This window comes from Pipistrellus kuhlii, unplaced genomic scaffold (assembly GCF_014108245.1).
Source record: "Pipistrellus kuhlii isolate mPipKuh1 unplaced genomic scaffold, mPipKuh1.p scaffold_m20_p_3, whole genome shotgun sequence".
Lineage (NCBI taxonomy): Eukaryota > Metazoa > Chordata > Mammalia > Chiroptera > Vespertilionidae > Pipistrellus > Pipistrellus kuhlii.
This window is the reverse complement of record NW_023425529.1, coordinates 158857842-158879910: the sequence shown is the minus strand read 5'-3', so window position 1 is coordinate 158879910 and position 22069 is coordinate 158857842. Positions and strand designations below refer to the sequence as shown.

Here is a 22069-nt window from a genome sequence, read left to right as displayed (position 1 = left end):
TTTCTGCTGCTATTTTGAGTCTTTGCATCTACATCTCATTAGCTTTAGACTGTTAAATACTATTCTATTTCATTATTCCGAAAAAAACTTAATTTCATATTTCAATCACACCTTTTTGAAATCTTTACCATAAATCCAATACAGAGGCCTAAAAGTAATAATGATGGAAATTTTAGTTAGTCTACTTTCTCAGAGAGTGCCTTCATAATTTCTTGAGAGGATAATCCTCCTCTAGCTTGTGTGCATTGGAAGCATACCTTATTTTCAGGGAGGTCCTATATTCACATATACCTGCTTTAAGACTCTCTTCCAGGAGATTTCCCTAAGGTCATTTTCTCTTTCTGTTGTCCTTATTGCCATGACACTAAAGATACATACTTGGATTCTTCTCTCCAAAGTTATAAATTTTGCCTACATCTCCATCTAAGTATTATTGCAGCATGACTCATACATATGACAGCAACATTTTTAAAGTAAAATTTCTTCTAAATCTATTCTTTCTTAAAGCAACTGACAGAAACATTTTGGAAGGTAACTAGGGTGTATTCATTGCTCTAGGCTCTTGGTCCACAGATTTTCCATCGGCTCCTTGGGGTCAGCCTTCTTTTTTCTAAAGATGAGCTTATGGTTTCCCTGTGCTTTTTATGGTTCATTTATTTATGGAAGGAATTGTGTTCCATCTTATGTTCAGATAATATTTTTCTAATGAAACCTGCATAGCCATTTTATTTAGAATTTTGACTATACCCAAATACTATCACTTCTTACCATATTTATTTTTCTCTGCAGCAATATCTTCTAAGATACTCAATGGATTTGCTAGTTTATTATGTTTACCATTTGTCTTCCCCTATTAGAATGAAAAATCCATGGGGGGGAAGTGGTTTTGTTTATTTCATTGACAGTGTATCCCCCAGCCTAGAATAGGATCTAACATTCAGTAGGTGATAAATAAAATCTGTGAAATTAACAAATGTTCTTCAAAGAAGCGCTTTCTCTATTTTTCCCAATTCTAAAAATTAATAATTAAGCAATAAGTCACATGAACTCATCTATGAGATACCTGACTGTGAATAAATTGTGACTTTTCCCATTTTGTATAAATATATAATTCTAGAACACTAATGCAGATACTTATATTATCTAATTCCAAAAGTTTCACTAACTGAATCCTGCCATATTGTGACTCTGATCTGTGTGAATTATTTCACTTGCTGCATAATAAAGCAAGCTCAATTTTTAGTTGGACTGTGATAATAGAAAATCCTGATACTTTTATTTTTGGCTAAAATTAGTAAAAATGCACATGGACTGGCGACCAATTTTCTAAATTGCTCTGATTTGAGGCTCAGCCCTTCATTCATGTGGAAGTGGGAATGGGAGTTAAGGAAATGATATATAAGTAGCTTTTTCCTAAGAGGCTTAGAGATTTGAATACAGACTATTTATATTTAACGATTAAAGAGCCTCTGGCAAGCGAACAATTGGATTTATTCTTTTTAAAAATATATTAGGGTAACAATACTGCCATGGGGCTCTCAAAAACCGGAAGTCAGTGCATCAATAAGCCAGCAAGCCCGTTTCCTCCTTCCCTGTGGCTAACCTTCAGTTGATGATTCCTTGGCTGTGGCCCACAGGCAGGCACTCACGGCCTCATAGGAGGCGCTCAGTCGCGTGGCCGGGTCCCTCTTTGGCTTGGGCGGAGGCTGTTTCCGTGGTGATGGGAGGCCACTGCTGTCATCCAGGCTGAACACGGAGTGCAGAGAAGGAGACGGGGTGGAGGAGCCAGCCAGGGACTGCATCAGGCTGTCCACAGCCATGGGCACTGGGACAGAGCTGCAGTGGAAATGCCTGGGTCCACTCCTGTCTTCAGTTCTTTAGGGGAACAAAACACAAATAGCACCCGGGGAGGCCCAGGTGCATTATATTTAGAGGATAACAATGACCCTGCTCAACCAGACACATTCAAGCCTTTCTGGTTAACAGCCTTCCCCTCCGAGGCTGAAGGCTGCCTGGGCAGTACTCTGGGAACCCACACCCCCAGAGAAAGCTGCCCAGTCCTTCCAGCCCCTGCTGGATGATAAATGAGCACCTTGGAGATTCGTCATTATCACTGGGGAAAAAAAATGCAAAAAACAAAACAAAATAAACTCACACAAATGCAACACTTCTTAAGGAGTGCTACATTTTCTACCAGGCATTCACTGAATGAATTTTTCACACTCTGATTATTAAGAAAAAAGAGAAAAAGAAAAAAAACAACAACACCCAGAATTTTAATCTGAATGATCATTTCTGGAGAACCCATCTTAATAGAGAGTTACTGATGCATTAAATGCTGAGAATTCACCACCACTTCCCCTTGCAAAACAACATGTACTCAAAACCATCAAAGATTTACATTTTCTCTCTCTTTTCTCCTAACCAATTAAACCTCATTGGCAATTATTTCATTACATGCAGAATTATTATTTTTCTTCTGTTACCCACCCTGGTTGTCCAATGCCAAGTAAACTGCGGGCATTCAACAACAACAACAACAACTTGACAAATACTTCTTCACTTAATTTTATATCAAGCACATGAACACATAATCAAATTGAGAAATTGGGGTGGCTGTTTAGCTCCAGCAGAGAAAATAACAAACATTATTTTGGAAGTCATATAAAATTAATAGTTCTATGGTTTAAAAAAAAATTCCTTCTGGCTTCATATGTCAATATAATCATGTAGCACCAAGATGCCAATGCATCCATTTTACCAGGAGTCTCTGAGAATTTGTTTTAATAATTGTATCTTTGCATGGCAGCAGCACACCAACAGGGCTGGCATCCACCGCAAGGCAGAGCCAGGGGCCTGGGTAGAAAACGAACTAGCTGAAGATAAAAGCATGGTGCTCAGTGGGTGATTTGTTTCCCCTGTAATGTTTAATTATAGGTTTCCATACAAAAGGATTTTTTTCAGTTTTTAATCACTGAGATATTTTAAGCTAACTAGTGAGAGGCACATCACCATTTCCACCTTAGTAAAAAATCGTTTGACATAGGTAGTCAAGGCAAAGGGGAGTCACTTCTTAGTAAGAAAAAGAACTAGATATTACTGAGCTCCTATGAAAAAACAAGCAGCTCCTTGACATTGAATTAGGATTTCAGGGACCCATGTGCCTGCCCTCCCAGGGAGGGGTTCTATGAATCGCAGGGGTCCTCATCTTTCATGGAGAGGCACGAGTGATAAAGTGGAGAAGGGTCAGGTGGTCCCCACATTTCTATGTCAGCCTCCAAAGTTAACTTTAAAATAAGAGTCTCTCCCCAAAGGGTTCCTTATTGGCAAAAAAAATGAGACAGTTTACTAAGGAAAACATCTATACAACCATTTATTGGTTTCACTACTTTTGTTTTGAGAGTGGCTTCTCTCTCTCTCTCTTTTTTTTTGTTAGATTTCCAGAAGTTTCTCTGAGTGAGACTTTGATATACTGTAGTTGGCACTTGTATAAAGATGTGGAGAATCCAGCTAAGGCAGAAATATCAGATGCCCTAAAACGATGTGCTTGAAAGGGAAGTGACTGATGCAAGCATTGTAAGTAAAGCAATAATTACTCCGTTGGACTCAACTCACACATGTAGCATTTATTTCATTAAAAGGATGCAGAGGAAAAGCATCCTATTGGTTTTTATGAGGTTTCAAATAAAGGGTAGGTGCGTATTTGCCAGTTCCCGTAATTACTGTCATATTTGATTGAACTTTGCATGAAGGGCTATCGGAACTTTCTTGATTCCACTGAATCAATTACATAGATAATTAAAGTTGAACACTGTCTGCCTTTACCTTTTGGCTCCTTCCTCTTGCTTGCCTCTCGCCTCCAACTTCTCTTTGTGGTAAGTAGCATTCATTTCATTCCTGAGCCGGTCATTCTCACGGGCAATGTCTGAAGCATTTTGAATGACCAGGGCATCATAGGTCTTTAGCCCCATGTCCTCTGTAATCTGCAGGAAGCTGTTAATGGATGTGACCTCTTGTTGTCTGAGGCTTCTTTTCTGAAGCAAGTGCTGGCGTGCCAGAAATCCTCTTATAACTTCCCCATAAAAGAATGCAATCAGGGGTCAGGGAGAGAAGCAACAGCGGAAAAACCCAGACCCACACAAACAAAATCCACAGTACATTTATGTCTGAGCAACTACAAAATAAGATATTTTAATTCAAAATAAAATGTACTAAAATATTCTAATCTTGCATTAAAAATGTCTAAATTCAGTCATAAGGCTAGAGACACAAATCCTTAAACTGAATGAGATCATGAAAGTAACAATAAGGCTCCCACACTTTTTATTTTGTTTGCTTGAGAGGCTAGACATTGATAGGCTGGACTAAAGTCAATGAAAATGAACAAGGTCCAAACCCCAGAGAATTTTGGGGTTTGACTCTAACTGGACCATTTTGAGACACGCTGATTATATTTATTACATCGGATCATAACAGAAATGATGAGTATCCTGGAATCAATCTTTGAAAACATCATGCACATATTGTTAATAAGACTGTGATTTAACTCCCAGAAAAACTAACATTGCACTTAAGAATCTAGAAAAAGATTTTGTAGAAATATAGGACACCCTTCCTGCTCTCTGAGGAAGCAGGGGTAGAGAAATGTGTAAGAATTGGGGGAAACAAGTGAGTGAACACATTTTGAAATGGCTAATTTCAGCACACATGTGAGACTTGGAATAAAAACAATGAATGTAATTTAAATGCACTTCCATGTGTTCAGAACACCATTTGATCACTCACTGCCCCAATTCAATGATAATTAATATTCCATTATCTCCATTCTGTAGACAAAGAAAGAGAAGGTTAGTGAGGACTTATTACAGTGTGTAAACCTTATTATAAACAATTAGAGGCCTGGTGCACAGATCTGTGCACTGGGGGCATTGGTCTGCTGTGAGAGCACAGCTCATCCAGGTTAGCCAAGCAACACTTCCACTGTGGGAGAATGCTGACCATCCAGGGGCAACTTTTGTATTTAAGTGTCTGCCCCCTCATGGTCAGTGTGCATCATAGCCAATGGTGGACAGGTCTTTCTAGTCATTCTACCATTTGGTTGCTGGGCTTTTATATATAGATATGATCATAGCCTCCTTCAGCTTAAGGATTTTTGCCTTTAGTATTTCCTGAATTTGGATTTTCCTTTTTAATATGAGATTAGAATATGTCAGTAAATGTTTATTCTGCACTAAATGTATCTTCCTCCAAGCAAACACAACCAATGAATAGAAGAGCCAGGATTCTAGTCTCTGGTTATGAGGCCAAGCTCATTCCCTTAGTATCCAACCACTCAGATATCACATGATCTGTCACTCTGTAGAAAGCAAATTACCAACAGGGAAGCCAAGGTAGCATGCTTACAATCAGTGTGAAGAAGAACTTTGTATAACAGTGAGCACAGGGTATAAATGGATCAGGTTGCATTCTGAGAAAGAGACTCTGCTTCCAGTCTCTGAACAAGTTCATGAGAGCATGGGTCCTTTTGACTCTAGGATGTCATCCCTTCCAATTCTATTATAAGTTTCTAAGATTAGAAGGAACTGTTCAGATTTTAATAAGGTCTATACTTTCAGGGAAAACCAATGGGTTTAGCAAAATCACTTTATTCTCATCTGTAGGGGAGGAACAAAAAAAAAAAAAAAAAAAGGCTGTGAAACATTGAGTGCTTTAAAATAGTCCATGGCTACTGAAGAACACTGTGTGGGTTATCTCTGACATCCACTTGATGCCTTTCCTTGATTACAAGGTGGAAAGCTGCACACAACTTTCCACAATTACGGCTTCAGAGGCAAGCACTCTGCAGACAGCTAAACTGCTTAAGGTTTTTATTCTGATGGCAATACTAAATGATTAGTTACTAGGAATGCAGTGGTATTGAATTAACTGTAAACAGTCATGCTGCACTAATCTAAAGGGGAAACATTTAAACAGTAAAAGGTGCAACCAGATTTATAGAAAGAGAAAATGCAGAATAAGTATTAACCATGTGAAAAGCACATTGGGAGAGAGAAGCAGAATTCAAATTGGTTCACCCACTTGCTAATTCTATTACTTTAAAAAAAAAACACACATATACACACACCAATAAAAACAAAAAACAAAACCTGAGACATTGACTTTTGGAAGGATCAAGCTGTTTAATCTCTTGTAATAAAGAGAATATTAATGTGGATATGCCAGAGTACTTGTGACCCCCGATGTCAACAGAGCTATTCCCTGGATTCATCTGGACCCGGGAATCTATGGTCCCATATTTGGAGAACTCCATTTTCTCACATTTCATACTAGCACGTATTCAAATTCTTTAAAAATGTTATACCAGCCCTGACTGGTTTGGCTCAGTGGATAGAGTGTAGGCCTGCGGACTGAAGGATCCCGGGTTCGATTCCAGTCAAGGGCATGTGCCTTGTATGCAGTTACATCCCTAGTGTGGGTGTGCAGGAGGCAGCTGATCGATGATTCTCTCTCATCGATGTTTCTGATTCTCTATCCCTCTCTGTAAAAAATCAATAAAATATATTTTAAAATGTTAGATCAGTTGCTAAAAATTGGTATTTTTAACAAGGGACAAGTAATAAAAATAAATTTGCTTCAATATATATTGATATTTATGTTCTTCTGACAATTTTTAAAGACTGCTTTTATGACATAGTATTCAGATTTTAAGTTTCATCCAAGACAAAGTAAATGTATAGTCAGAGAGAAACTTCTGTTAGGAATAATTTGAAATTAAAATAATTTAATTTAAAATTAAGAATAACAGCTTTCTTTACCTCCAACATTTACAAAGAAATAAATGAGAACCCTTGAAAAACTGGAAATGACACCACATCATATAAATTTTGAGTAAATTTCATAGTAGCAAAAAGTACTGAAGGAACTATTCCAAGAGATATAAAAAGAAAAATCAATACCTAATGCTTTGCATTTAAGAGCCTATAATTTAAAAAATGCTTTTATATCCTTTATTTCATTTATGCCATAGGAAGTTATGGTTTTCATCTTGATGCCATTTTGTAGGCCATTCTCAATTTTTTATCTGTAGAGGTGTAGAGATAACTAGAGTTCTCCTCATTTCTTTTATTTCAGGTCAGCAGGGCACAGCAACTTATCTTTGTAACAGAATAGAAGGGACATTTCTAGTGGGCACCCCTGATGGAAGGCAGAGGGCACATTCTTCTAATTATATTTAAGGAACATTTCCAGGAGAATTTGATACTTTTCTCTATGTACATATAACATGATATTAAATGGGGCTCTCAGTTAACTCCATAGCACGGTGATTACAACGTTGGTATTGTAAATTGGATTTTTTCCCATTCCAATCACAGCTGAGGCTGGAAATACAGCTTCTGATTTAGGAGGTTTGGAAAGGGGCCTGAGACACGACATTTCTAAGCATCCCAGATGGTGCCGAGGCTGCAGATGCTCAGGTCACAGGGTGGTTTGTGAGGGCTGGCCTCACAAACAGGAACTGCCAAGGCAAATCCAAAACAGACCCCTGCCTCTCTCTATACTGATGAAGGACAACATTAAGGAGGCCAGGTGATCATCACCCACAGAGAAGCCACAGTTGCCAAGAGTTGAGGGTGGGTCCTTCCCCTAACCCTAGGCTTCCTCGTCTGCCTCTGGCCAGGTAAAGAGCAAGCTGCTGAAAGTGGCTTCTGAGGACCACCCAGAGAACTTGCTATGTGACTCTGGAGGACATGGTGGAGCATGAGTCCTGAGAAGACAGATGCTGGATCAGTGGCTGCTGCCAGGCCCCTGAATGCAGGGTGGCTCTGTGAGGAGAAGCTACGCCTGTCAGGGTCCCAGGGTGTGCTTCTCCAGCACCAGATGCAGTTTCCAAGACAGAGATGTCTGCTTGCGGTCATTTAAAGAGACTTCTTAGACAGCATAGAGGCCTGGGCAGAGAATGCCCATGGAGTACCAAGGGGTTACAGGGGGATGATAAGTGACTGTCCAAAGGAGAGGTCTTGCCAGTTCTCAGGTGGGTAGTACAGATAAGTGCTGAAATGTGGCCACATATCCAAATCGCCGCTGAACACCAGATCACCCACCAGAGGAGCCCCAGGCCAGGTCACACTGCCGATGTCAGACAGAAGAGCTGCTCTGTCTCCCCACTCTCCCTCCGCTTCCTCAGCTCTGGAGGGTCACAGGTGCGCATGAGCCTAAGTAAGGCAAGAATGAGAAGCATGCCCATTGCCCACCTGTGAGGCCTGAGGGGTCCAAGAAAAAAGCTTTTACTTAGAATGATGTGCTTAATTTTAAGCATTATTTGGATTGAACTTGTTCATTCTGAATGAGACCGTTTGAGGAACCAGAATGTAGCAGTACTTTTTTCTCATCAGAAAATGATAAGACATTGGAGATTTCATGAGGGCATGCCTGGATGAAACCAGGAGTTTCAAAAAGACAGAGCCCTGAACAGAATGAAACTGATTTCTGCATCCTGTGAATTGTCTTTGCTAATTTTAAACAGCTTCAAATATACCAGAGAGCTCATTACAACCAGTTCCACCAAAAACCAGCATCTGAATTAATTTTTTCCTTTTCCCTTTCTTTGAAAATTATATTTATAATGCATAATTAAATTATTGAGAAAATTAAAATCTATTAAGTATGTATGTTTTATGTGAGACATAGTTATTATTTTTAATATGTAGCCATTTTTGATGGTTGCTTGGGTTTTGATAGGAAAAGAAATTCTAAAGGAATTCTCTCCAAGTTAAAATGAAGAAAAAAAAAATGCTATCTGCTATCAAAGATAACACTTCAGATATCATCACTGCTTCACAAAGGAAAAAGAAAGTCAAGGATTTTCCCCATGCATATGCAGAATCACATAAAATATGATCTGAACTGGCTGAGAATCTGGCTCCTTAGCTGAATATAAGTACCACCATGGGTTCACGGGTATACGCTTCTTGTAAGGATCAATAAGCATGAATATTTGCAAGGTAGAGGATGCATAAAGCATGGCATAGAAATAGCTTTTCTTCCAAATTATGATTTAGATTTAAAAATCTGCTACAAAATATCAGCTGAAATGACTACCAAATAAAGCATGAGCAGTATCGTGTCTGCATACACTGATTCAGAGACAGGTAAAGAGCAAACTAAGCCACAGTGCTGCCTAAACCCCTGAAAAGTGTCCATAGCAGCATCATAGTGTGGATGGAGCAGTTCACCCTAATGTAGATCCCACTGATATTTAAATTTCTATTCCACAACTCACAAAAGTTCATATATGTTAGTGTGTACTGTTACCTTTTTGACAGATGATAATTTTTCTCTGCTGCTGTAGGCACAAATCATTGAGCTGTTTGGCATGGCAGTATTTTAGAAACACTTTTCGGACTCCCATCTAAAATGTAAATAGCAAGAAAACATTTAATAGCACAGAGATGCCAAAATGCTTATGAGGAAACCATCAGGCAAGAGATTTTTCTAGAAAACAATTAGAATAAACAAAATAGCAAATGTAATGCCAGTACATCTCCCTTATTATATTTTAACACTATTAATACCTAATCCCAATCCCTCAAATTTTGTTCTAATAAGTACCTTTATTGTGTGTACACATTGTCATCTATTTTTGCAAATGCCTACACTCTACAGTTGTGGTAGTTGCACTAGGTAGTGCAAAATACTAATGGGCTTTGACTTTTTTTTGTTGTTGTTGATCCTATCACAGATGTCCCCCCATCTCCCTCACCTTTGCCTACCTCCACCCAGCCCCGCCGCCATCACTCCCCTGGCTTCACCACTCTGTTGTCTGTTCATGGGCTATACATATGTGTTCTCTGGCTACTCTCTGCACCCTTTATCCAGTCCTCTTTATCAGAAGATGAAGCCATCCCCATGCATGAATTTTTACACTCCAGAGCCAGACCCCTAACTTTCCTTTGTGATCAACCCAGGGCAGGGTGGTTAAGTTTACAAAAAAGGAAAACAAATAAAAAGATCCAAACAAAACATACAAAGTCACACAAAATTGTCTATTGTCAATTTTTCTACTGAACTGTACATTATTATATACTAGAGGCCCAATGCATGAAATTTATGCAAGAGAAGGCCTTCCTTCCCCTGGCTGCTGGCACCGGTTTTCCTCTGGCACCCAGCACCCAGCTTCCCTCTGGCACCTGGGACCAGGCTTCCCTCACAGCCCTGGCTTCATCCAGAAGGTCTTCCAGAAGGACATTTGGTCTAATTAGCATATTTTGCTTTTATTATTATAGATTCAATGTATATAGCCACAATTATAGAACTGCAACATGAAAGTAAAAAGACTCAACAAAGTCATGTGTGAGCAATAATCTTGTAGTCATCTGCATAAGCAGAAGTATGCATTGAGCTTTCTTCTCCAGAATTTTAAATTTTCATCATGTCCCCACATTTGTTTCCATAAAAAAGGTTAGTGGTATTCGAGCTAGTCCAATCATGCTGCTATTGATGAAAGCAGCCACCAAAGAGAATTCTTAAAAACACACAACAATAAGCCATGCTGAGCACTTAAAAAATAATTTTCCTGTGTGTTGTGCTCATTTTCTAAGAATTCAGGGAACTGAATGCCTTTTACAATGCAAGTGTTCACAGTTTCTCAGGGGAAGCAGGCATAAATAATTGCAGAAAAGCCTGGTAAATACAGACACGAAGTGCTGTGGAAGCTTGGAGGTGATATTCTGTTAGATAAAGAAGAAATACTGCATAGGCAAACCTTGTAATATGTTCATAATCATATTCTCAGCACTTGAGACAAACACTGTTAAAATAAGAGGAAGACTAACATGTGTGCTCCCAAGCATGACCTGAGGACATTAAATGATAACACAGCACAGCCTGTGTCATACATCACAATGACACCCGGGACTTGCATGTATATACACACCATTAGGTACTGGAAAGGTTTATAGGTCAGACTTGTCTTCTGAGTATGTGGCCAGAGGCAGTTTATGAACCTTTTCATATGGAAACGGAGTTTACTTCAAACATATTTTGTCACTTCCCATCTTTCCTTCTAACTCTCCCCTTAGCCATGTTGTCTCAATGAAACACCACATTTATATGGAATTGAGACCGGAATCTTACAATATGGCAGTCAGGCTAGTTAGTTAGATCAACAGAGAATGTTCTCAGCTGCTGTTCTGTTTCAGAGGCCTCTCTCTGGCTGACTAGATGTCTTTCTTCATTTAGTTTCATTTAGATTAGTTTTGTTTTGTTTTTAGTTGGTTGAAATTTGAGACATTTACCTAAGTGGGTGGCTACAGACAATTGTTACCTCACCCCCCCCCCCATTGTATTGCCATTCTCTCTCCCTGGTTATTTTCCATAATTCACAGTCTTTCCCCCCGCCTTCCAGGCTATTGACTTCTTTTGGCAGTGAACAGGAAGAACAGTTGGTACTGTCTGTGAGCACCGTGGAACAAATCTGTGAGACAGGCATTGGGAAGGAGAAAGCATGTCATCTTTCTATTCATCCCTGACTGTGGCATGTTACTCACTATGGGAAACCATATCCCAAAGGCAACATTCATGCAAACCTGAGTTCCAGAATGAAACTCCAAGGAGTGATAGTCAACAAGACCACATAATTGGTGAAATCAATAATAATTAGGGGGACTAACAAATGGAAGGAACACAAGGGGAAGAGACCTATAGGATGCAACCAGGAAAACTAGATTCTATTCGTACCTCCATACTCAAAAGGAGACCCTGGGCAGGAAGAGAGTTAGATCTCATATAGTGACATTTCTAACAGTCATTTAAAAAACCAACTTTATTTATCTTGAGAATTCTGCTAGATTTTAGAGTTACAAAGGAGGTCCCTCTTCTCAAAGAGTTCAAATGGAAATTCTGCAGTAAGCAAAATCTAGCAAGAATACCTGGTCAGTGTGATAAGAGTTATTTTCAAGGACCCTCAAAGAGGAAGAGGTGATCAAGGTGGAATCAAGTAGGATTCACTGAGAAGCATGCTATCTAAGCCATATACAATAGCATTGAAAGATATGTAGGAATTTTCTAGGGTCGTTAGGCATGGTGGGAAAAGATGAATGTAGGGCAGAAAAACTAGCATATGAAAGGCAAGGAGCAGAAAATGACAAACCAGCTTGGGGGTACAGATGTGTGAAGAGTGAAGAGGGAAGAGGTTATAGGTGTAGCTAGTGGACAAACCGTGAAGAGTATTGCAGAAAAACATGGACATTCTCCTATGAGCAATGTGGCTAAAGTAAACAAATTAAAGGGGATCAGACCTAACTTTTATAAAAATAATGTTTAAATCTCTATTTGAAACCTATAAAGTTCTTACCTTTTCAGGAGAATGAATTGTTGGGCTTGGCTTTGGGAAATAGTTTGTTGGCAAAGTGAGATAGTATAATGCAATCACAACAGTTTGGGTTTGGAAGATTACACAACTGTTACTTGTCTGGTCGCCAGTCCCTATTTATCCTTTATAACTGAAGTCAAACCCCACCTTCATTATTAGATTTCTGATACTCATTTATTTGCTTCCAGTAGGGCTTTTAGGGCTTTCATTTGTGTTCCCAAAGCACCCTCTGAATGATCCTCATTTTCTTATTGTATGCATTGCATATTTATCATCATCTATATAATCACACCTCTCAAAAAATATGAAGTTATATTCTTGGTATTACAAGTGGTAGGGATGTGAGGAGGGTAGATTTGAATTAGAGAAGATGAGGAACTGTGAAGTCCTGGTGTAAGATGAGTCTAAAGATGGATGATAATGCCTTCAAGGATGAAAATAAGGTATGATAAGCGATGGGAATAGAAGCCAGACCCAGAAGCCATTTAGCAATCTGGGAATAAGTCATGGATATCAGTCAGCAATAGAATAAATTATGGTGGAAATAAAAGGAAAAAGAAATGGAGTGAAAATGGCCCACAAGTGGTAGAGACATGCTCAGTGTGTTTGGGTGGCAATGATTCAGCTGATTCCTCTCCTCTACTGAGAAAAAGTGAAATCATAAAATATTGTCAGAAAATATCCAGTTTTCTGGAGAAAGTGGATTTCCCTCCCCCCCACAGTATATATTAGCGATTTCATGGAATCTGATAGTAGATACTTCAGAAGTAGTCTGAGTATTTCATAGGGCTGATTTGTTAGGCCAGACTTGGAGACAGGAAAATGAAGTTCTTAATGGGAGTCATGGATGGGGATGATAGCAAGGGAGGAGGAGAGTGGGTGTGTGACAGCACAGGGCATGTGAGAGGGAAGGTGGTTTGTTAGATAGGCAGGCACTTGTAATGTTGGGAACCAAAGGCCAGCTCTCAAAGCTCCTGGTAGGTTTTTGGTGTAGCCATGTCCATAAAAATTCTCCCTGCCAAGGTAAAACCAAGGGCTTTGAAAGTAAGGAGGGCGTCTAGGCATCTGGTTCAGTGGGAGAAGGAAATCAAGTCTAAATCCACATTTAAAGTATCTTGTTTGACACAGCTAAAGACTTCATGGAAATGGCTAGGTATTGTGCTGCCATCACATTCAGGAAATCTTAAAAAGTTTTTCATTCATCTATTTGGTACACTTTACACTTATTCAATGGACTGATCCACTATTTCATATCCATTCATTCACTCACATTCTTTACCATATATAATTTATTTGTGGATTGGCAAGATATGGAGATGCCCATTAAAAAATGTTACCATTTGTTTGACAGTTGCTGGTCTTTTGGGGTTGTCATATTTGTAGCAAATGTTTCATCTCTCTTAAAAGATTAAAATTAGCCCTTCAGCAGTATTTTGGATTTCTTCATCAGAAACTATTCTGAGTAATGCATTTTAGTCCTTCAGTCTGCTGGTATCACTGATAGTAAGGACTAGTGAGGTATGAATCTAGAAATCTTTATCAGAAAAACTCAGTGATATCACATGCATTTTAGGAGAAATGTGCTGGCCATTCCAATTTTCTATGGAATAAATTCACATAAAGTTACTTAGTAATCAGTGCCTTATTGTGATGTCTCACATCCAACAAGTTAAGATTCATCCGAATGAGAACAAATGTTCAGATCACCTACCTTCTTGATTCCAGTTGGATTCTCTTATAAAAAAGATATTTCTCCCTCACACCATAGAAAAGGAGGGAATGAAACATTCTCCCACTGAGCCCTCTCCCTGTGCACTCCCTAGATGCAGAGTGTTCTGATCGGAGATTAAAATGTTCATGTCATTCTCACTCCTATAAAAGTAAGCCATCTGTGAATTATAGTCATTGCTATTTTTATTAGAAAACCATTAGGATTTTTTTTTGAAGTGACAGATTTTAAAAGATTATACAAAATTATCATTGATGACTCCGAAAGCTTCAATTACTGCTACAGTCTTCAGGGATTTTTTAAAGAGGTGCAGGCTGTGGGAGCACAGACACCTGCTAGAATGGGGGTTGTGATGGCATGTGGGTGGTCTGGAGGTTGTACTAGAGATATTAAAGAAAGCTGTAAAGGCCATCTCCTTCCTTTTCCCCCTCCTTCCCTCTGTCCCCCTCCTCCTCCTCCTCCTCCTCCTCTTCTTTCTCCTCCTCCTCTCTCTCTTCCTCCTCATCCTCCTCACAACTGATTACTGCTTCCATCACAGTTACAAGGGGTAGTGCTTACCCTTCCATGGAGGGTTGGAGGGACCCACACTTCCTGTTTCCATGGAAACCTCAGGACACCCTCACTACACAGGAGATGCACATTACTGGCCTCCTTTTTTAAGGGTGCCCACATCTGACCACTCCTCACTGTATGGGAGATGAAGAACAAAACTAACTTCAAAGTTGTCTTCCTAAACATGATTATATTACTTTTGTGCTTAAAATTACTTAATTGCAAGTCATAGTTTTCAAGATAATATTCAAAATTTTCAGAAAAGTTTATTGGACTTTCTATAGTAGAGTTCTTTTTCAGGGCATTCTTGATTATCTATTCTTAAACTATATCATATTGTTTGCTGTTCCAAAATGGGAACTTATTTTTCTCCCCTGGCTTAACATAGTCTGTTTCTTCCCCCCTCCCGCTCCCATAACATCTTTATCTAAATCATCTATATTTTAAAAATATTTTAAATTTATCTTTAGAGAGAGAGGAAGGGATAAGAGCAAGAGAGAAACATCAACGTGAGAGTGAAACATCTATCAACAACCCTCCTGACCAAGGATTGAGCCCATAACCAGGGCATGTGCCCTGACCAGGAACTGAATCTGCAATCACTAACCCACACCAGCCATGGCTAACTCATCTCCTGAATAAGCTCCAATTCATCATTTAAATCACAGATGGTTTGGTGAACCCTCAGTTTAGTATTTACCATATAATAATGAATTCATTAAAATAGCATATCTATGTCATTAATGTATCTTGTATATGTCTCTATAATATCACTGATTTCCTAATTTTATCATTATTTGTATACCTACTTGGTTATTTAACTTAATCATGAAATACTTTGGTGGGCTAGGATAAGGTTGAAGAAATATAAAGATCATAAATTATATGTATTAAGGTGAAGGAAATGAAAGTAAATGGAATAAAATGGAGAAAGAACTTCAAAGACTGATTTTAATAGATTCTATGTATACTATGAACTCAGTTATTTACAAAAATTTATTTAAAACGATGAAATCTTAAAATAAATCTGTTTCAACTATTTTAATTCATTCATTTTCTAAAATGCATCTAATGTTCAGGAAATAAAGACTTTTGATATAAAACTATTGCAAACCAAAATCTAGAATGCACCCATCCTCTAATTCTTTACCTGCTCTTCAATTCCCCTTGCACACTGCTTCCAATTTATTAATCTTCCAGAAATGGTCAATGATTCCATATTGCCTCTAAACTAAAATGTATACTTCTGGAATTAGCATTCAAAGCTCTCCATAATATGGCCTTTATTAATCTCTGAAGGACTAACACTTTTTATTCCTCTAAAAGGAGATGTTACTTACTGTTATTTTAACTTTCCACATATTACTGAGTACAGAAAATCAATGTGAAACTTCTAAAGACACTATCAAGGAGCTATAGGATTCTGATGTGCAAAGTTCTTATTGAATGATGTTAGTATTGTTCTCACTGTTATCTTAGGAATATCATTTCATATCTATATCTATAATATTGGGATGTTTCTATTAATAATACCATATATTTTATTTTAATAAGATATAATCTATTGTCAATGCTTATTTTTTTGCTGTAAAAATGCTTAATTTCCATTGTTTCTGATAAAAGATTAATCTTTAAAAATTTCTATCTTTATTGCTCTAAAAATATTAGCATTATCCTAATAAATACTTCCCACTTAAAAATAAGATATATAATATATTTGCATTAAAAGTAGTCATCTTCTTTCAATATGAGATTAGCATTAAAAAAAATCCCTGGTAACTCGTAAAGTGCCTTACCATGTAAATCTGTTCCCAGTTTTTAAATAGCTTTATTGATGAGATGTGAACAATATACTGTTTCTTTTATGTGGTTTGATGTCTCCATCACTCTCCCATCAGACTTGTTTTTCTTTCTGTTCATCTGAGAATGTCACTGTGCTCCTTTAAAACACTGTTGTTTCTACTTTTACCATGGAAAGCACTTTCTGTTCTTATTATGTAACCTCCTCCTAATAGAACCAGCCCCCCAAGCCCCAATATTTCCACCTACAAGCTATGAATATTCTTTAATTCATTCCTGCTTATAATTTTTAAAAAATTTTCATTCACTGATTTTTAAAGACAGCTAGCCAGACAGAGAGACAGACATCCATTTGTTGTTCCAGCTATCTGTGCATTCACTGCTTGCTTCCTGTATGTTCTCTGACTAAGGATGGAATTCACAATCCTGTCACTTTGTTGTATTGGGGAAATGCTGCAACCAACTGAGCCAGCAGGTCAGGGCTCATTCCCGGTTCATATCATTTTCACTAGCTCTCAGCTACACTGTTATCTTTTATCTTTCCTGGTTTTCCTTGTCTCACATTTATTCATCGATCCAAGCTATCATGCCTCTGTCTTATCCACCTATTAATTCATCATTCATCCATCATCCATACATAAATCAAACATTTTCCATGTGCATTCCTGATGCCAGGCCCTGTGCCAGGCTCTGGGACCACAAGGACAGACAGAATACCTCCTACGCTCTTAAGAAGTTCAATAAAGCAACCATTTAACTAAAATTCATCTTCTCCAGGCTGAATTCACATAGTTCCCCCATTTGCTTCTTTAATTCATTAAATTCCTAAGGATAACAATTATTTTGTGTGTGTATAATTTACAATTAACATTTTCATATTTTGTATTTTCATGGTAACTTTGAAAAATTATGAAATAAAAATATTCTAATTTCCACCCAGGCTCTGAATATACTTTTAAATATCCTCAAAGGATACATTTATACTAAAATACAAGTCCTCTTCTATATAAATAGACTATTCCTGAAGTTTAACTTCAACATAGAAAAGATAATTATAGCCATGCACATCTAATAGAGTACTGTATCTTCTATTTGAAGAAGATGGTTTGGCTCGAATTACATGTAATTGCAGGTTAAGGAAAATTAATTACTCTCACCAAGAATAGTATGACCCATACAGCAAGCAGTGATGAATAAAAACTACTATTTTAAGCTTACTAGTGAATTGTTCACTATGTGATCCTATATATTATTTCATTATGAAAATCACATTGATATGGTCAAGAGCGCTTTAAAAAAATCTTTCTCCCAACACAACACATTGTAAAAAGGCAATCCCAAGCCATACCCAAACAAGACTGATTAGCTTCAAAATCAAGAGGAAAGTGTATTGGATAAGTTAACATATTCACTTAAGGAGCTCCTTTAGCTTTTCTTAACAAAATGGCCACCATAATTACCTGCCCGATGGAATGTGTATGTGATAAATGATTAATAGCAACATAAGAATAATCACAGCCCACTGTACTCACTGAGGCATGTGTAGGCACCCAGGTCGGGAGCCCTTCCACCACCAGCAACTGCCAAGTCACTGCCATCCATATATTTTGATGTTTGCTTTACTTCTAAAACTATTAAATATTCACAGCATTTGATCCTAGGCATCTGATCTTATGTTGTTCATCCCTGAGAGTATTTTCAGATATTAAAATATACTTGGATAACTTTCCTAATTTTCCACATACCCATTCTGCGGTATGTTTCTGTTTGCTTTGAGACTTATCTACATCAATTTTTGTGAATTATCTTTTGATTTCAATTCCTAAAAGGCCAGATCTCTTCCATTATTTAGAGCTCCATATATTGTGTGCAACAAATTCACATGTGTTAATAAGAGCTTGAGCATATTCCTAATATGTCTCCATATTTTAGTTTTAAAGAAGATCCCACTCTTCGAGTCAACACAATTTAACTGGCCTATGTACTGAAGGCCCCTGGGAAGATATCTCTTGATCTTTCTTTGGCTCACTTACCCTGTTTGTCCTGTTGACCATCACTCTCTTGACTGGGCCACTATATTAGCTTAACTGGTTTTCCAGCTCTATTCCTGCTCTTCAACAATACAATTTTTCATGTTTAAAAAAAACATAATTCAGATCATGTTACCACCAGCATTAAAGCTTATTAATGGCTTCACATTGAACTTGAAATAGAACCTTGTAGCTTGACTACATAAGCTCTGGCCCTTGCTTGCCTCTAAAAATTCATTCTCAACACGGTGATTCTGCCCCCAGAAGGTGAAACTGCTTCCTGATGGGGAAAAAAATACCTTTACCTATTATAGGGTTTGTAGCATACAATGGGTGCCTAATAAAGGCTTGTTGGAGACTAAATAAACCTAGATTGGGGAAAATTTTATTTATATATATGATATAAAATAGGATTAGGTATAGCCAAAACCACCTTTTTTTTTAAGAAGTTAAGAGACTCATATTGAGGAGGATTGGTTATTGAGAGGCCACAGACCTTTGTAAATAACTAATTTCCCCCCCAACCAGTATTAAATTCCATAGTAATTCTCTCATTAATTTTTCTCCATAGTGGGCAATAATGAATAAAATACAAGTGGAGAACACTGCTGTATAGCACGGTATTTCTTCTTATTACCTGCTTCTCAGTGCTCCAGCCATTCTGCTCCCATCAGTTCTCTCAGGCTGCCTTCATCTTGGGGTCTTGGCACACTCTGGTCCTGCCCCCAGACCCACTTTCCTGCCCTCTCCTGTCCTGTGGCTGAATCCTTCTTATCCTTCACATCTCAGCCCACCGAGGTTCCTCTTGGGGATGTCATTTCAGCCATATATAAGCTTTGGCAACTTTCATTTGCTGTCGGTGTCCTTATTGGTTCCCATACATCATGGATCCCAACCTGTAATTATTTATTAGTTTACTATTCATAGTCCCACCCCCACCCCACCAGACTGTAAGCTCTGTGGAAAAGGGATACACCATTCCTTCTTAATATTGCCTGTGGAACTTCAAGGACATAAATGGTACTCAATAAATGCTGTCGCAAGCAACCATTCAATCTGGAGTTAGAGAAAATCAGACTGATTTGTAAGAGATGAAAGTTGGATTAAGAACAGGCATAGCCAGTTTTTGCTGAGGGATTGTTAAGTGCCTCTGTGTAATGAAGCTAATAGGAAAAATATAAAATCATTTCAAAGGAGAAACTATGACACATGGCAACAAAGCTTGATTATGGATATCTGTATTTCCAAAGAGAAAATGTGATAATAAGTAGGTGGTTTGTTCATTCATTTATTCAATATTGGTTGAGTGCCTACTCTGTGCCAGACCCTGAAAGGGATGTACTAGTCAAACACACACATACACACACACACACACACACACACACACACACACACACACGATGTAATAATATATAAGAAAAAAGAGTGAAAAAAATTCAGAGTGAAAATGGAGACACTAACCAAGAATCAAAAAGTATAATATTACTATAAAAAAACGAGTTAATACTCAAAAAACATTAGGAGTAGTTATATCTAGATAGATCAATTCAATTATGAATGGTCTGTATTTTCTTCTTTAATTTTCCCTATTTTCCAAGTTGCTTATCAAGAATGAATGCTGTTTTATAATGAAGTGTGTTCATATGTGTGTTTAGTACAAGAGAAAAAAGAAATAAATATATGTGCATTTATATAATGCACGTGGTACCAAGAGATCCTCTTAGATCTCTTATCTATTATCTGCAACATTAATAATTCCAGAGAAAGAGAAGGAATATGAGAAATAATCATTTTATAGGCTATTTTCTAGCTTGTACTTATAGTTGATTTATGAAGTGCCCTTTGAGTAATAAAACAAAGGTTATAAACCATTAATTTATTGCATTAATAAGAGTCAAGGGCCCTAATACGATTGTCTTATCTTAGAATATGTAAAATAAGAGTGGAGGGTGCTTAAAACTTTAACAGTTTCTTGCTCTTACTTTTATTAGCTTTTCTCTTCTGTACTATTTTAGATTAATGAAGTAATAAATCTTTTGTCCAACTGATTTTATTTAATGGTATGGGAAAATGTTAATCTTGCAATTCTCAGTACTATAGGAATGAATTCTTCAAAGACACAATGAAATTTAGGCTATTCCTTCAAAAGAACATTAGAAGATGATGATAAATTAATTATTGTAATTTTTGTTAGTGAATAAATACAAATAGAAAAAATAGATTTCACAAAAATTTGGGATTTTTCTTTTGTTGTGAGCACCCTTTGTTATTTTTTTCGGTCTCAACTCTCTCTCTCTCTCTCTTTCTCTCTCTCTCTCATCTCTTTCTCTCTCTCTGACTCAGACACAGATACATATATACATAGAAATATGCATATGAGGCCCAACTGGCGTGGCTAAGTGGTTGAGCATAAATTTATGAACCAGGAGGCCACAGTTTGATTCCTGGTCAGGGCACATGCCCAGGTTGTAGGCTCCATCCCAGTAGAGGGCATGCAAAAGGCAACCAATCAATCATCCTATCTTATCATTGATGCTTCTATCTCCTCTTCTCCCTTCCTCTCTGAAACCAATAAAAATATATTTTTTGGGGGAAAAAGAAGCATGCTCATGAAAATATATTATATGGATAGTTGAGGTGAAGTTGAAGTTTTAATTTAATTTCTTACTTCCTGTGTGTATAATCTTGAATCAGTTACCCAAAAGTCTTCCTTTATCTGACTCCTCACCATTAAAATGTTAGAGGACTGCCGAAACCAATTTGGCTTAGTGGATAGAGCATCAGCCTACGGACTGAAGGGTCCCCGGTTTGATTCTGATCAAGGGCATGTACCTTGGTTGTAGGCACACCCCAGTAAGGGGCATGCAGGAGGCAGCTGGTCGATGTTTCTCTCTCATCGATGTTTCTAACTCTCTTTCTCTCCCTTCCTCTCTGTAAAAAATCAATAAAATATATATATTTTTAAAAATAACAAAATGCTAGAGGACTTGTAAAATCTCTCTAAGATTATAACCTAAATTTCTCCTTCCAAAATTTCCTGTAGCATCTTGTCAAAGGTACCACACAGAACATTCTTATTTGTCCACAAGGTTTCCCCCCACTCCAGAGTTTTAGAATCTGGGTTAAAAGACAGTGAAACGGATGTCTGGGAGGGCTCTCCTAAATAGGGGCCAGCCTGCTCCTCAATCCTGATTACCCCTGAGCTCTGAGAGTGACTGTGCTCAGAAGCGGCACCCCTGGCATCGCGTGAACTGCCTCTGACAGATCTGTTTCTCCGTTCGTCATGCCTCCAGATGGCTCTAAAATGAATATAGCATTCAAATAACAACACAGAAGAAATCATCCTATAACCAGTTGATTCATATAAAACGTGTGAAAATACGATTATACCATTTATTTTTCCACTTAGAATTAGTTTCAAAAGTTTTCACTTTACATAAATGACATAACATGGCAAAACAGGCATGTTCCACATGGCCCTGCATGCCTGCCAGTCACTTTTCTAGGGCTTGAAGAAATCAGGGCAGGGAGTGTTTGATCAGATGTACATAGATCTGGAGGCATTATTTACAAAGTAACCTTAAAGTA

At 37.9% G+C, this 22069-nt stretch overlaps 1 protein-coding gene across 1 annotated transcript in view; it reads right to left on the bottom strand.

Annotated features, from left to right (window-relative positions):
* MYO16 (myosin XVI) overlaps window positions 1–22069 on the bottom strand; it is a 414776-nt gene that overhangs the window by 79569 nt on the left and 313138 nt on the right. The window contains exons 29-31 of the mRNA XM_036458153.2: window positions 9313–9409; window positions 3826–4072; window positions 1604–1875 (exon numbers count right to left, since the gene is read on the bottom strand). Coding sequence (XP_036314046.1) covers window positions 1604–1875; window positions 3826–4072; window positions 9313–9409 — 616 coding nt within the window. The remainder of the gene's footprint in view (window positions 1–1603; window positions 1876–3825; window positions 4073–9312; window positions 9410–22069) is intronic.